Source organism: Cervus elaphus, chromosome 15 (assembly GCF_910594005.1).
Source record: "Cervus elaphus chromosome 15, mCerEla1.1, whole genome shotgun sequence".
Classification (NCBI taxonomy): Eukaryota; Metazoa; Chordata; class Mammalia; order Artiodactyla; family Cervidae; genus Cervus; species Cervus elaphus.
This window is the reverse complement of record NC_057829.1, coordinates 66,036,844-66,053,266: the sequence shown is the minus strand read 5'-3', so window position 1 is coordinate 66,053,266 and position 16,423 is coordinate 66,036,844. Positions and strand designations below refer to the sequence as shown.

The following is a 16,423-nucleotide window of genomic DNA, read 5'->3' as shown; positions in this document are numbered from 1 at the left end:
GAAGCTTATAATTGTATGAATGCTGATTCCCCATTAAAGTAGGACACTCTAAGAGCTCCAGGAAGGATCAGCAGTAAAATAAACCAGAGCAAACTACACCTGTGGGCCAAAACTGGCTTGCAGCCTGTTTTTTTAAAAGAAAATTTTATTTATTATTCATTTAAGTATTATCTGAGTCTGCATTTGGGTTACAATGACAAGAGTTGAGTAGTTGCAGTTGCTACAGCCTGCAAAGCTTAAAATATCATGTAGTCTTATACTATAAAGAAAAAGTTTGTCCATTCTTGCAATAAATCAAACATACTTACCTGTTACGTTGTTTAAAATCTCCTTTAGATGACTGAAACTATGCAGCAGAGGATCCCGTTCTTCATCCTATAACACACAGATTAAAAAAAAAAAAAAAAAAAAGAATTATCAGACCAAGAGTAAAAAGGAAATAAAAGATAGATCAAGAGCTCTTTCTCTGAATCCAACCAGAAAATTCAGTCAGTTTTCCTTCTGAGGAAAAGAAAGTTAGCCATGGTTCATTTTTCCAGTTCCCTAATCTCTTATCTCATAGAAGTACTCTGTGCTTACCTAAAATAGTACATCCTGAAGTACTAATCTTAATCTACACCAAGACCATGGCATTCAAGTTACCATAGACTGCTAGGTCTTCTATATGTGCTATGGTCTGAATGATCATGATGCCTCAAAACTTCTGTGCTGGGACTTCCTGGTGGTCCAGTGGTTAAAACTCCATGCTTCCACTGCAAGGGGACACAGGTTTGATTCCCCATCAGAGAACTAAGATCCCACATGCCAAGAGTGTTTCCTTGCCCCTTCTACCATGTGAGGATACAATGAGAAGTTTGAGACCCAGAAGTACCTCACCCAAGCATGCTAATGCTCTGATTTTGAACTTTCAGCCTCTAGAAATTAATACATTGTTTAAAAAAAAAAAAAAATCTGTTCTTTATAGGCTACCCAGCCCATGGTATTGTGTTAGAGCATCCCAAACAGACTGAAACATACAGACTGAGACATGTATTACTCTGTCTCTTCTCTTATCATAGTCATACACATTCATTCCTGACTCCATTCATACTTATAAAACAGTTCATTTTTATTAATGAAAGTGAGAAATTTCTAAACAAACATATACATATTCACCAAGCTAGAAATGTCTAAACTTTAATTTTACAATTGTACTCAAAACTGTTTTATACAACTGTAACAAAAACATCACTGAACATACATATGCAACAAAGAAAGTCAGCTTTACAACAGTTAAGCTTACTCATCTGATTAGCAAGATATGGTCTCCTCTATATTTGAAAGCTTACTGAATTTCCAACGAGTACCACCATATTCCATGTGCCAATAACTATACTAACTGAAATGAATTTGATAGCTAATTATAGTTCTCAGGAATCAGAAAATAAGGAATCTATATTGCAATTTTTTTCCAATATTTGAATATTAGAATAAATTCTTAGAAGTAAAATTTCTGGTTCAAAAAGTAAACAAACAAAAAAGAAGATAAGAAATCTTTCTGACATGTTTAGGCATATTAAAGAGGTCCCAAGTACTAGCTTAAGCTGCTTATAAAAACAGCTAGAAGAAAAATGGTATCATCATCTGGGTTCCAGAGGAAAAAAGACAGTTTATAAATTTGACTCTTATTGAAATAAAACAAAAGGGTCCTTGATACCCTTCTGAAAAACTCTGAATTGCTCCTATTATCATTATTACCAGGAAACCCAGCACGTATCAGATCCCCTACAACAACTCAGTAACCAAGTGTTCTGCCCATCCCCCACTTACCAGCGGTGTATGGGTGCTCCATCGGGCATTCCGTTTGATGGCCCCAACCACAATGTTAATTTCCCCTTGAATGATGTAAATATTTTTATCCACCATCCTGGCAAACCTACTGAAACAGTTAAGAGAAAAGTTAGTTAATATTTGGTTATCCAAGAGCATCCCCATGCTTGAATCAGTACCTGATAAGGTTAGAACTATGATTTAGCTTTTCAGTACCAAGATTCCCCACCTATAATACTAAAATGTGATAATGTCCTTCTTATGTTATGAATGCAATTACCTGGCTCTTCCAGAGGTCTCTGAAAGTTCAAGATACAACTCAAAAAACATCACACCAGAAAATTTCTCAAAGGCACCTCAACAATCTCTAACAAACATTCAAATTCTTCAAAGTCAACTGTCCCCCAAATCTAACCTACAAAGCATGAAGACAAAAAGATACACTGGTGTGCCTAGCTTGTTAAAGAAATATTTCAGATATTCCTATTGTTCTTTTACTTTATCAACCCAATCAATAATGAAGGTTTAAGTTAAAAGAAAAGAATGAAGGCTGTTAGAAAAATAGCCTTCATTTGGAACCACAGTTACAATATCAATTTTTAGACTGCATTTATTCTGCCAAGTCAGCTCCAGAAAATTGGACAGTGGCAGTGATATAAGCTTAGAAAAGTTCTGAAAAGTCAAGTTCACTTGCTTATAGCAGCAAATCTCTAATAAGTAAACTAAAAGGTAGACTCTTCTTGGCATAGAGAAAACCTTAATAGGAGCTTATAAAATCAACCTAATCACTTCCCATTATTTAGAGGGAAACCCTCCTAAAAATAGATAAAATTTTTAAAAGCAAAAGGGATAAAAAGAAGGGAAGGGGAGACAAACAGTTATACAGACATTTAGATCAGGCTCAAGGAAAATTAAAACACTAAGGCTACACATGTACCCCAATGTAGCACTATTCATTGCAACACTTTTTACAATAGCTAGGACACGGAAGCAACCAGTATGTCCCTCAATAGATGAATGGATAAAGAAGTAGTGGTACATATATACAATGGAATCTTACTCAGCAATAAAAAAAGGATGCATTTGAGTCAATTCTAATGAGGTGGATAAACCTAGAGTCTATTATACAGAGTGAAGTAAGTCAGAAAAATAAAGACAAATATTGTATATTAACAATATATATGGAATCTAGAAAGATGGTACTGATGATCCTACTCACAGTGCATTTAAAGAAGATGCAGACATATGATCACTGTAGGAGAGGGAGAGGGTGGGATGACTTGAGAGAGTAGTATTGAAACATATACATTACCATGTGTAAAATAGATAGTGGGAATTTGCTGCATGACACAAGAAACCCAAAGCTGGTGCTCTGTGACAACCTAGAGGCATGGGATGGGGAGGGAGGTTTAAGAGGGAGGGGACATGGGGGACATGTGTATGCCTGTGGCTGATTCACGTTGATGTATGGCAGAAACCATCACAATACTGTAAAGTAATTATCCTCCAATTAAAAATAAAATAAAAAACAGTGAGGTTAACAGAGTAAGTGAAGCAATTTCAGAAATATTTACCTAATGAGCACCTACCATGCATAAGGCATCTTTCGGAGTGCTAAGGATATAGGGCAAAAGACATGGAAAGAGCTTCAGACATACTGTGAAATGAAAAAAAAACAAACAAACTGTAGTATATGGTTATATGTTACCAGTTACGTAAAAACTAACCAACCCTACATAAAATACTAGATTTTTGTTTTTTAAAATATGCAATATTTAACATAAAGTAAGATATAAAGCTGTTGGATTGCAAGGAGATCAAACCAGTCAATCCTAAAGGAAATCAACCCTGACTATTCACTGGAAGGACTGATGCTGAAGCTGAAGCTCCAACATTTTGGCCACCTAATGTGACGAGCTTACTCATTAGAAAAGACCCTGAAAAGACTCCTTTTCAGGACTCTTAGAAAAGACTCCTGCTGGAAAAGACTGAAGGCTGGAGAAGGGAATGACAGAGGATGAGATGGTTGGATGGTATCACAAACTCAATGGATATGAGTTTGAGCAAGCTCTGGGAGATGGTGAAGGACTGGAAAGTCTGGCATGCTGCAGTCCATGGGGTCGCAAAGAGTCAGGCATGATTGAGCAACTGAACAACAGCAACAAAGATATAAAGGGGCTTCCCTGGTGGCTTAGTTGGTAAAGAATCTGCCTTCATTTCAGGAGACCTAGGTTAGATCCCTGGGATGGGAAGATCCTCCTGGAGAAGGGAATGGCAACCCACTCCAGTAATCTTGCCTGGAGAATTCCATGGACATAGGAGTCTGACGGGCCACAGTTAATGGGGTTGCAAACAGCCGGACATGACTGAGTGACTAGCACTTTCTTTCACTTTCAAGATATAAAGAGTGATATAACAAGCCAGTATCCAGATTAAGAACAGTACAACTGATGTCTCTGTGTGTCCTTCCTAATTACGTCCTTCTCTCTTTCATCCATAGTTCCCACTATTTTAAATCTGATGTTTATTAAAATTTTATGTTGCTTTGTACTTTACTTCATTGATATGCATCTTTAGACAGTATCATTCTGCCTATTTTTATATTTCGTATAATATCAGATTGTATGTATTCTTCTGCAATTTGTCTTTTTCCCTTTAAATACTCTATTTGTGAGTCATCTAATGTTGTTAAGTATACTTACAGGTATATAGAGAGATATGTAAACAATGAATAAAAGGTTTGAGTAGATGCACCGAAACTCAATAACCACAGTTATCTCTAGAGAAGGTATTATGAAATTAGGTTGTGATCAGAGGATACTTATAGCCTTATCTATGTTCTAATTTTTTACAAGAACATATTACTATACTATCAGTATAATTTAAAATTAATAATTATGAAAGAAATGAGATATAATTTCTGCCCTTGAGGCATTTATAGAGTTCAGCAGGATCTAAAAGAAAACTGAGCCAGAGACACGGGGTGGGGGAAAGCACGCTGCAAGTAGCTCTGTTCGCATACTTTGCATGAAGAAAGTGAGAAGCATGAAAACTACCATGACAAAGGAAAAGAGTACATATTTGGTTCAGGCCCATAAAGCCTCTCTCAATCCACAGGGGATTCCAACAAAAGATAGTATCTATTGTTTAAAGTTTGTTTTTTTTTGGCCTCACCATGTAGCATGTGGGATCTTCCCCAACCAGGGATAGAAATGATGCCCCCTGCATTGGGAGCACAGAATTTTAACCACTGGACCATCAGGGAAGTCCCAGCATTTATTTTAATAACAATTTAAAGAAACAACTAGGTTAGTCTCAGAAGACTAAATGCTCTAGGCACAAAATAATATTATCTTCAATGGATGGAGAAGATTCAATGATGAGAACACATAATGATGAAGAGGAAGAGAATCAAGAAGTAGAAGAAAAATAAATTTAAAAATAATTTAAAGTATCAGAAAAGATAAAATCTCTAGTATCTCTTCTTCCTTAAATTATTTAGGCAAGATGAATATGTTCTAGATCTCTGGAAAGATTTTTAAGACACCCTTAGCATAGTGGTGAGTATCCCCACCTGTCATTTGGGAGACCAGGGTTTGATTGCCCAGCGGGGAGGAGTGTTAAACACTGGATTTCCCAGGCGGCACTAGAAGTAAAGAACCCCTCTGCCAAAGCAGGAGACATAAGAGACACAGGTTCAATTCCTGGATAAGGAAAATCCCCTGGAAGAGGGCATGGCAACCCACTCTAGTAATCTTGCCTGGAGAATCTCATGAACAGAGGAGCCTGGCGGGCTACAGTTCAAAGGATCGCAGAGAATCAAACATGACTGAGGCGACTTGAAACAGCACACAACAGAGGTTGCCACTGAGAACGGAACTCCCAGTTCCTTCCTTTCACAGTGGAAAAAGGAAGACTTACTTTTCTTTGTATATTCTTTTATACTTTTTGAATTTTGTGTCACATACATATATTACCTATTTTTAAATTTTAATTAATGGATTTTTAAAAATGAGAAGGCTCTTTAGAAAAATACTTGTATTATTTTGTGTGTAAATGATTAAGAATAGCAATCAAAGTTAATTAACTAATAAACATTCACCTCAGTCAACCAGATATTACTTGGCACATGCTAAGCAAAATGCCAGACAGAGTCATACCGAATTATCCCTATCCACCCACAATGAATTTATAATCTAATAGATTAAACACATATATCTATACACAACCCATACATATCCCAATACATGAGTGGTACACAGTGTCACAGCAGTGAAGTAGAGAAAATATTCCTTCAGAGAACACTGGAAAAGCAAACGAAAAACAGGATTCAAACAGCTAAAAATACAAGAGAATGGCAAGAGTAAAAGCTTACTGGTGGGAAAATTCAGTATGTATCTAGAGGATCAGGATTATTCCAGACTTGCTGGAACATTATTCCTAGGAGAATAATAGCAGGTAAAGCTACAAAAGCAAGTGGGGGGCCTGGAGGGCTTTCAATATATGTAGCATATATGCTGACTACAATCGTTGTAAAAAATATTTGGGGGGGCCTGGAGAGGACCACTATAAAGTAAGAATATTTAATTTCTCTTTTTTTTGGTTGTGCTCCAAGGCATGTGGGATCTTAGCTCCCCAATCCAGGATTGAACACAGGTCCCCTGCCCGTGATTCCCCTGTAGGGGAAGCTCAGGGTCTTAACCACTGGACTGCCAGGGAAGTACTTTTAATTTCTCTTTTGAAGAACTAAGAGGACTTCCCTGATGGTTCAGTGGTAAGAATCAGTTGCCAATGTAGGAGACATGGGTTGGATCCCTGATCCAGGAAGATCCAACATGCCACAGAACAACTAAGCCCCTGGGCCACAACTATTGAGCCTGTGCTCCAGAGCCCAGGAACTGCACCTACTGAAGCCCAGCCACCCTAGAACCCATGCTCGGCAACAAGAGAAGCCACAGCAAAGAGAAACCCTTGTACCACAACTAGAGAAAAGCCCGTGAAGCTACGAAGACCCAGTATGACCAAAAGTAAATAAAAAATTTTTTTACATAAAGAACTAAGAGCAAGAGAGAAAACACCCATACTGAGAACAATACAGCAACAAGAAACAACAACTATACTACAAATTGCAAACAAAAGTGTCAAGACTTAACTGAGATCTTCATAGGATCTACATGCTATTTGGAAGGCTTTCTAGAATAAATAAATTTTTAATTGGGATACCACCTGAAGTAATCAACCTACACTAGATCAAAATTCACTAGGCATCAAAAGCTAACAAATTTCTAAGATAGCAAAGGTCTAACAAAAAAATCATTGCCATAAGTTACTTAGTAGAAAAAAAAAAAAGAAGAAACATCTAGGGAATAAAGAGGAATTACTTTCAAGGACTATGTAGAGTTGCCTAATCTCCCTCCAAGCCTTGAAGAACATCTCCTCACCCAAGAATCTCCCAAAGAAAATTTGTCCTCTATCTGAAACCACTATCTGTTTGAACCCGGGTCTAATAGGATTCCTCTAGTATTTTGCAGCATCCCAGTTACTCACCCCAAGAGGATCCAAAGAGAAGGAGTCACTATATGAACTAGCAACTCCCTCTAGACTACACCCCAGGGAAGCACAAAAAATTTACAGCAGGGGCTAAGGGGAGGAAGATGTGACTAAAAGGGAAGGGCATAGCTTTGATAATGCTGTTTTTTAAGCTTGGCTGGGGACACTGATGCCCCACGTATGCTGTATATACTCTTTGTATAAGAGGCCATCAAGGGACTTCCCTGGTGGTCCAGTGGTTAAGACTCTGCCCTCCCAATGCTGGGTGAGTGGGTTTGATCCCCGATTGGGGAACTAGGATCCATGCCTTGCAGTGTGGCCAAAAATATTTTTTAAATAGAACATCAAAAGTTCTTTCTTGTTCAAGTCATGATCTTTGCTGTCTGCCTTTGTGCATGCTGTTCCTTTTCTGTTTTGAACATTTTTTCCCACTCTTATCCACCTGGTAAATCCTTACTCACTACATCCAAAAGTTAATGAGAGAGTTAGAATACCACAGTGGTATTCTTGACTATTATTAACTATATGATCTTTTTTTTTTTTTTTACTTTTATTTGCATTTATTTTCTGCAGCATTTATTCCCAGGCCATAAGTTTTTGTTTCTTCAGTTTCTTCTGGGATATCTTTTTCTTCTGTGCAACCTCCTCCTCTGGTTTAGGAACAATCTGTTCTTTTTCAGTAAAGATCATCTCAATGTGGCAGGGAGAGCTCATGTAGGAGTTGATCCGACCGTGAGCTCTCTAAGTCCTGCACTGCATCTTGGGGGCTTTGTTCACTTGGATGTGCTCAATGACCAGAGAATCTACATCTAAGCCCTTAAGTTCAGCATTACTCTCTGCATTTTTGAGCTTGTGCAGTAAAAATTCAGCACTCTTTTTGGGCCACCAACCCTGCGTCCAGCCCCACTGTTTGGCCTGTGCACACCTACCAACTCCACCATTGTAACGACGGAATGGCACACATTGCTTCTTTAGAGCGACATACTTGGTGGCTTTTCGGATATGCATACCCTTTATGGCCTGGGCAGTTTCACAAGTGTTCTTAAAGTGAACACGAAGATTTGAACCTCTTGATTTGCATGATTTTGTGGGGTTTTCTGGGTTGAGTGAATAGCACACCATTTTTATGGGTCAGCTCAGGCCGCTTACTGGAAAAGGAAGTAACTATACGATCTTAAACAAGTTTCTTAGGCTCTCTGAGCCCCAGTTTACAGTTCTCGTTGCAAAACTGAGCTAGTACATCCTCATCCACTTGTTCTTAAGGCCAAGCATGCTATTAGGAATATTAAAACCCCCCAAAGGCTGGCTGTTTTTATGATAATACCTAAGGTGTAAGTCTTCCCTAGCTAACCCACTTTCCAAGAGTGTGTTTTTTTTTTCTGTCACCCCATAGCACTGCACCTACCTCTATTTAAGTATATCTTATGCTAATTTATAATTATTTATTTAGTCTGTCTCTCCCATGAGTCTATGAGCATTTCAGGAAGAGACCATAATTTATCATCTTTTACATAGCAAGAAAAATGATAAATACATAGTAAGAAAAGTGATAAATACTGAATGAATAAATGAAAGAATATCAAGACTGACTCTTCAATATCGATGCACATCCACCTCTTGTGAGAACAACTGCTTCACAGAAGACAAGGACTCTAAGCTAGGCAGGCAAAACTTTCTGTAACCCATGTTTGTTCCTCCACTATTAAAAGAAGTTACAAACCTTCCATATTAGCCATTCTACGGACAAAAAGAACCCACATTTATCCACCAGTCAAAGCACAATGCTTCTGTTTTACATCTATCTTCCTGAAGTCTCCTCCTATGCTATGTGCATGTTCACATTTCTTCTATGAAATATTGTAAATAACTACAATTCTTTATGCAATTGTCAATTCTTCATATTCATGTATATGTGTCTTATTTTCTTTGGTACTAAATAGATTAGTTGGGGCTTCCTTGGTAGCTCAGACAGTAAAGAATCTGCCTGCAATATAGGAGACCAGGGTTCGATCCCTTGGTTCAGAAGATCCCCTGGGGAAGGGCATGGCAACCCACTCCAGCATTCTTGCCTGCAGAATTCCATGGACAGAGGAGCCTGGCGGGTTTATAGTCTATGGGATCCCAAAGAGTCGGACACAACTAAGCAACTGAACACACACACACACAGAGATTATTAGTAGACCATTATTTTTCTTCCTCATTGCTTAAAAGTTGTTCTTATCCAACTAGAAATTAGATTATTCAAAGGCAAAAACTCAGGGTTTTTTCTTTTTCATGGTGCTCTGATGTCTAATACAGAGCTATGTAAACCAAGAAAACTCTGATGGGCATACTGAGAGGGTAGAAGGTACCAGGGAGCTGAACAACCATCAACTGACCCTTCCAAGGTTTATCTTCACTCATCTCTCTAACATCCCAGAGGACCACCAAAGATGCAGAGCTTTTAAGGTTTCTATAGCAAGCCAAAGAACATGCCATAATTCTGTGCTTTGTTGAAAGTGAACAAAAATTACTGAACTAATAAACAACTTACTGGACTCAAGAAATTTACTTAAAGTGTGGAGGTAAGAGAAAATCAAACCAAGAAATAAGCTGATTCCCTGACAGGATACAACTAGAAAATCCTCCCAACCCAATAAGCAGGTGTATCTCAGCTCTGCCATTCCAGCTCCTCCCTCTATGGAGAGTCTGAGGTTATCCCAATAACTATATGCAGTATGTTACTGAGATAAGCCCAAAGCTGTCCAAAGATGTCCTTTCTGTCACCTTGGAGATGAAAAATGAAACAAGGCTTCTTATCTTTTAACCACTCAGAGCATCCAACATGACAACTAAGCGTAAAAGTTAGCAGAGTAGGACAAATATTAAAAAGTGAGTCTGTATGATTATACATAGAGAACTGCAGTGATTAAGTTTCATAAGGTCTGCTCATCTGGAATATCAGGAGTCATCCTCCACTGTCATGGCACAGAATCCAGTCTGCAGACTTATTTTCCACCTGTAAAAGGCTTTTAAATAATTTAACTAGTTGCCAACAGTTTAAAACACAATGATCTGAATTCCCAGTTTCTCCTGAAAAATAGGAAGAATGGTTATACTGTGCCCACATTTCAGTACACTACAGTCACTACTATATCCTAATACATTCCCTCCTGGCTCACTTCACTCACTTACAATACCTGCCTGATACTCAGGCATTTGAGCTTGCAATCCCTAATTTATTTATATGATGGCAATAAATCATTATTTCGTGATCACATCCACTACAAGTGGGCTCCAAATCACCACAAAGTTCCAGTACATTTTCATTTAAATAAGTAACTGCCATTGAACATAATGAAATACAGAAAAAGAGGAAGAATAAAAGCTAAAGAGCTGCCAATTACATTTACACAGGTCTTCTAGCCAGAGGTAAAATTAACCTCCCTTACTCCCTTCAACTCAATTCCACAATTACCCCACAACAGAATCATTCTAATTAGTCACCTTGAATCACAAGGACAGACTGATCAATCAATAGAAGTGCTGTACAAAGACAAGGCTGATCCTTCCAGTGAGCACTGTATAAAGACAATGGGTCTCCTCAAAAACAGGAGCTGTGTCTTTTTCCTCTCTAACTGCTAGCCAGTTTAAGTACCCGATCAGTGAAGTTATTATCTAAAAGTGGCAGTCATCCTGCCTTCTGGAACACGGAGAAGGAAGTAGTAGTGTAACTACTGAGAACTTGAGTTCAACTGGGATTAGTGCCCAGCTACTCATGAGGAGATATGTCTACAACCTGAGTTCTCACTGTGCCAGTGAGCATCACTGTCAAGATTAGAACGTACTGTCTACAGGCACTTATAAAAAGAAGCTCAAATACAAATCTTGAAGGAAGAACAAATTTTCTGATTTGGGATGGGGGCTGGAAGTAAAGAACTATTCCTATCCAGAAAATGACTTTTCAAATAAGAAAAGGTAAAATCTTTGATGCCTGACTTACCTCCAAGCCCAACTGAAAAGATGCTGAACTGGTCATACTATCTATCCAAAGACTAGACTGCCTATTATGCAAAGCATTATCAACTCAACAGGGATCAACAGGGCCTATCAACCCAGATGAGAAAGGCAGACCCTGGATACTTCAGGTTAGATAAGTTCAAGTTAAAATGCAAATAGCTTCCTGTAGTTTCCACCCCATTTATTTTAAACCAACAAATACATACACACACAATTTCAGGAGGGCAGAGTTTAGTCACTCTAGAACCTAGATTGTTTTCCCTTCTAACACAATGAGGTTTAGATTCTCCTTGTTACTACCTCACCATGCAAAAGGCCTGACTGCCAGGGTTAGAACCAGGCCACAGGGTCACACACTAAATCTAATCCTAGGTACAGATAACACTCACTGAGTGTACATTACATGCTAAAAGGCACTTAGGTTGACATGCACAGTATAGGCCAGGGCACATATATTGCTACTGCTTTTTAGAAGCACATAAACTGAGCACAGCAAAGCAATCTCCAATCAGACCTTTCCATTTGTATCCTCCACAAGGTCCAGAGGCGTGCCTTGTGTACCTGATTTAAAAGCATACCAAGTTCTATGTCTTGCATTTAAAGACACTATACCTATTTCTCATTTTTAAAGGCATTCTTTACCACTGAAGGACTCTTATAGCTTTACAATACAGCAGTTTGTCAAAGTCATCACAGCACCACAAACTACACTCTTTGGGGTTATGTTCCATCATTCATTCTGCTGTCCTGACCCTACCACTTTAAACTGACTGAATATCTCTCATGACTCTTCCTACCACTAAAAATAATAAGCCAATAGTACCAACTTCACAAGTTTTCAAATCCCTCTCTGCTCTCCTCCAAATATGTTGTAATAGAATGGCTTCCTTGAGATTGAACTTCATCTCCTCAGGCCAAGTGAAGAGAAGACCTGGGGAAGAGACGGCAACCAAAAATATACACCTGAAGAAAATATTTGTAAAACATTGTGGAAAAGACGAAAGAGGCTCAGAAGATTAAGTCCAGTGTTTACACACAGACCCAGACTGGCAGGTGAGCAACCCCACAAAAGGAAAGCCTTCTCTTAACTCAGGTCCTCGGGAGGCTGGCCTCAGTCCTTCCACAAGCTTTCTCACTACCTGGTCTAGTAGTAGTGATGATTAGTTCATCATCATTAATGAAGCAGCTCAGCTGTGTTAAAAAGGCAGTCACACAGAAGTGGGCGCTGCACAAAATCCAGAGAGGCTCTCATCCAAGGTCTAAAAATCAACCCTGAAAAGTAGATACGATACTCTTCAGGTTTGCTTTCAGCTTCTGAAAACTGGGCTCTTTAGGATGCAGAAAGCTCTAAGAGAGAGGAACTAGGCTAAGCCTGGGAACACAGGGAGAAGGATTCGGGTACTTTCAAGAGATCAAAAGGCAGAGTTGAAGTCGTCCCTCCGGGGGCAGGGGCCTGACCTTTGCCCCCTGCACCTCTCCCAGTGCCCTCCTACAGCAATCTCTCCTTATCTCTTTCTTGCCCCTGAGTCCCTAACCCAACCAGGATCATTCGGTTTGAGGGCCCTCCTCTCCTTATTCCCTCTCGTCATGTCAGGGCGGCCTTCACGACACTGGAACTCTAATAAGAGACTTCGCTGACCTGTCAGCGGATCCAAAATGGCGGGGCCTAGTCCCAGGACCGGCGGCCGCTGCTCATGTCCAGCCCGGGCCTCGAAGGCGTCTCCGAGCGGCTCTCCCGGCTCTGGCGGCAGATAGGAGCAGGAAAGGAGCCCTTTCTAGAAGTTGAGGCCGAAATCAAAGCCCACACAGTTAGCCAGGAAGAGTCGGCCAGAACGGGCAGTGGAGCCGGCTACCTTCCCTGTCAGCTCACTGACGTGGTAACTAGCCTCAGTCTAGCCCGCTGCCTGGTAACTGCACGAGCCCTGCCGCTCATAGCCAATCATAGCTTCGCATCGTGAAAAATGGCATTTCAGTTACCCAATCGAAGGAAGGAAACTGGCGTCGGGAGACGGGTAGTGCCTAAAGAGACGAGATTACAAGGCAAAGAAAAAGACAGGCAGGGGACAACCAACGGATACGAGGACTCTCTGAATGACAGTTCCTAGAACCAATAAAAAGGCAGAAATTGTGCTGGCAGTTGGAGAGGTGGAGTTAGGTAGAGTTAGGTTGCAGTGCACAGCTTGGTAGTGGCTGCTGGGCATTATGGGGAAGAAAGCTATGATTTGTTGGAAAGGGGGCGGAGTCCGTTTTGAGAGCCTTGAGTTGCCGACGCGATTCTCCCTACACCGAAACCGGCCGCTTCTCCCTATTAAAGTCACCTGGGCCAAAATAAAATAAAATAAAGTCACCCGGGCCAATACCGTAAACTTGAGGAATCGTTTCCTTTCAAGGCAGCTCAAGGGAGCAATCTATTCCAACCTCCCGTCCCCCACCGTTCCTTCTGTTTGCTTGACTTCTCATAAATGAATCTGTCCCATCTCAACTTTGTTTCTGTGTCTTGTGCCTCATGCCTATCATCCTGAAATAGACAATGGGAAGTGACAGAAGGCTTGGATATCAAATTCAAGTCCTTTCATTTTATGGATCAGGAAACTTGAGTCCCAGAACGGAAAGATGGCCCCCATGTTTGTATACCTAGTTAATGACAGAGCAGAGACAAACCTAAGTGTCCTCACCTCTAATCCAGTTCTTTTTTTCACTGCCCCTCGATACCTCTTATACTTTAGTTTATCAGACTGTGACCCAGATCTGACCCTCATCCTAAGCCTTGATTTCTTTCGCTCAGTCTCTAGGTCGTATCGACTCTTTGCGACCCCATGGACTGCAGCCTGCCAGGCTCCCCTGTCCATGGGATTTCACAGGCAAGAATACTGGGTTCCCATTTCCTTCCCCAGGAGATCTTCCCAACCCAGGGATCAAGCCTGCCTCTCCTGCATCCCCTGCATTGGCAGGCGGATTCTTTCCATTGCACCACCTAGGAAGCCCTTGGATACTCTTTACCTATCTGGAAAAAAAGCTAATCACACGGGTTAGTCCATATCACCAGTGACAGGAAACTGAAGGCTTTCCTGAAGCCTTAGAAATAATAAAACATCTGAGAGCAAGATGCCCACTGTAGTCTTCACTCTCCTGCCCCTCGTTGCCTCTCCCCTGGCAAGAGATGATAGAAGTTGCTAGGATATTTAGAGTGACCTAGTGTTCTTGCCTAGAGAATCCCAGGGACGGCGGAGCCTGGTGGGCTGCCGTCTATGGGGTCGCACAGAGTCGGACACGACTGAAGTGACTTAGCAGCAGCAGCAGCAGCAGTAGTTAGTGTGTGTAGAAAGGGGACAGAAGGATGAGTTTTCTCCTTGCAGATTAAATGTTGGAGTTCCTAGGCTGTCTGCTGGAATAAAGCCTAGGTGTCCCTACAGACCTGAAGAGACTGCTAGAAAACAATGAAAAAAGATCCAGCTCTCTCCCCCATTTCCTCTCATTTATGGATGACTCAAGTCTAAGGAAGCTACATTCCTAACCCCATAGGAATGTGGTCTCAAAACCAGACATCCAAAGCCTTGTGCTAGAATCCTCTAATTTGAAGAAACCCATCAGACCCGAAGAACTCCTCAGTAGGTCTGTGTACCTACATATGGGGCTCCTGATCTCTGGGTCCAGCTGAAGATCTTGCCTCTTTCACCCAAACAGAGTCAGAGGCTGAGGATACAACCACTATAGCATCTCTTCCAGCTTACCTCTGAGCCATTTTCCACCTTAATTTGAAAAGTTGGATTTGGTCTTCTGACCCTATCTCAGATTGAGAGGTCCTAGATAACCAACTGAAAAATCCTCTAAGTAGGCCAAAACTCCCTACTATCCTATCCCCACTCCTATATACCTCCAGAAATTAATCAACCTAAAAGCATGAATGGAATTGTGTGTTAGAGATGAGGAGAAGAGAAATGACAATGCCCCAGCCCCTTCTAACCTCCATCATTTTACCAAGCAAAACACCTCCCTCTTAGATTTTAGTATTGAGTGTCTACATAATGCCTAGGAATAGAAAAATGAGGAAGATACGGTCCTTTCCCCCCTAAATCTTAGCATCATAGGGAACAATACATAAACTGATCTCTTCAATATGATGGGTAGGGTAAAAGATCTACACAAAGGAGGGTTGTGGGAGCAAGAGGCTAGACTTCTGGCTAACCTCGGAATTCAGGAAAGGTTTCCCAGAGAGAATGAGGCCTCAGTGGAGCTTAGCGGGGTGAGTAGGAGTTGGCAAAATGAAGAATGGTTAGAAATATCTTACTGTTGAAGATATACAGGAAACCCCAAGGAGATTGAAGATTAAGACAGAATCAGGTCCTGAAACTCTTCTATGCCATGCAAGGGAGCTTAGCCTTTATCCTGACAGCAAACAGGAGCCATTGAAGGGTTTTAGGCAAAGGCATGACCATCAGATTCACCTTAGGAGTATGTTATGTAATAGGGCCCTCAGGGACACCCTAGCAACTCAACCTGACTCCACGTATTCCTTAGGAAATCTGTCCTCAGGGACACCCTAGCAACTCAACCTGACTCCACATATTCCTTAGGAAATCTGTCCTATCCCTTGAAACTCCCTAACCTGCAAGCACCAAGGCCACACCTTGCCCACAGAAGTGAACTTGGTATCACCAAGAAGAAGGTAGCCTTGATAAGTCTGGGAGAACATAGACTATGTGAGATAAGAGAGCAGACTGACAGGGAACTTGCCCAGGTCTCTGAAGAGTGCCCAGGCCAAACGCTGAGATTCAGCTAGAATCTCCTTTAATTTTACAGGGTGGGTGGAGAATAAGGGAATCATAGTTAAGTTACTTGTGCAAGGTCACTTGGCAATGTTGCAACTGATGGCAGGGTTAGAATCCTGTTTTAATTTATCTCACTCCAAACTCTCTCTCCACGGAGCTACTCTCTTGGAGGAGAGGGAAAAAGGGCTTGGGGAGGAGTGGCAGCCGAGAGGAGGAGGAGAGAAAGATGCAAGGGAAAAAAGAAAATGAGCATCAGAGACAGAAATTAGTCTTTCGAAGTGGCAGGGGACGGAGGA

The 16,423-nt window shown here is 40.8% G+C and overlaps 1 protein-coding gene across 9 annotated transcripts in view; it reads right to left on the bottom strand.

The window, feature by feature from the left end:
* The window catches only part of GBF1 (golgi brefeldin A resistant guanine nucleotide exchange factor 1), a 119,625-nt gene extending 106,375 nt beyond the window's left edge, over positions 1 to 13,250 (bottom strand). For 6 of the 9 annotated variants that reach the window (XM_043926978.1, XM_043926970.1, XM_043926973.1 and 3 more), the window contains exons 1-4: positions 12,998 to 13,250; positions 3,399 to 3,466; positions 1,810 to 1,918; positions 309 to 375 (exon numbers count right to left, since the gene is read on the bottom strand). In XM_043926978.1, the coding sequence (XP_043782913.1) occupies positions 309 to 375; positions 1,810 to 1,918; positions 3,399 to 3,412 (190 nt within the window). In that variant the 5' untranslated portion in view covers positions 3,413 to 3,466; positions 12,998 to 13,250. The remainder of the gene's footprint in view (positions 1 to 308; positions 376 to 1,809; positions 1,919 to 3,398; positions 3,467 to 12,997) is intronic. The other 3 variants (XM_043926972.1, XM_043926975.1, XM_043926976.1) reach the window with 3 other exon arrangements.
* Positions 13,251 to 16,423: the final 3,173 nt, after the last annotated feature.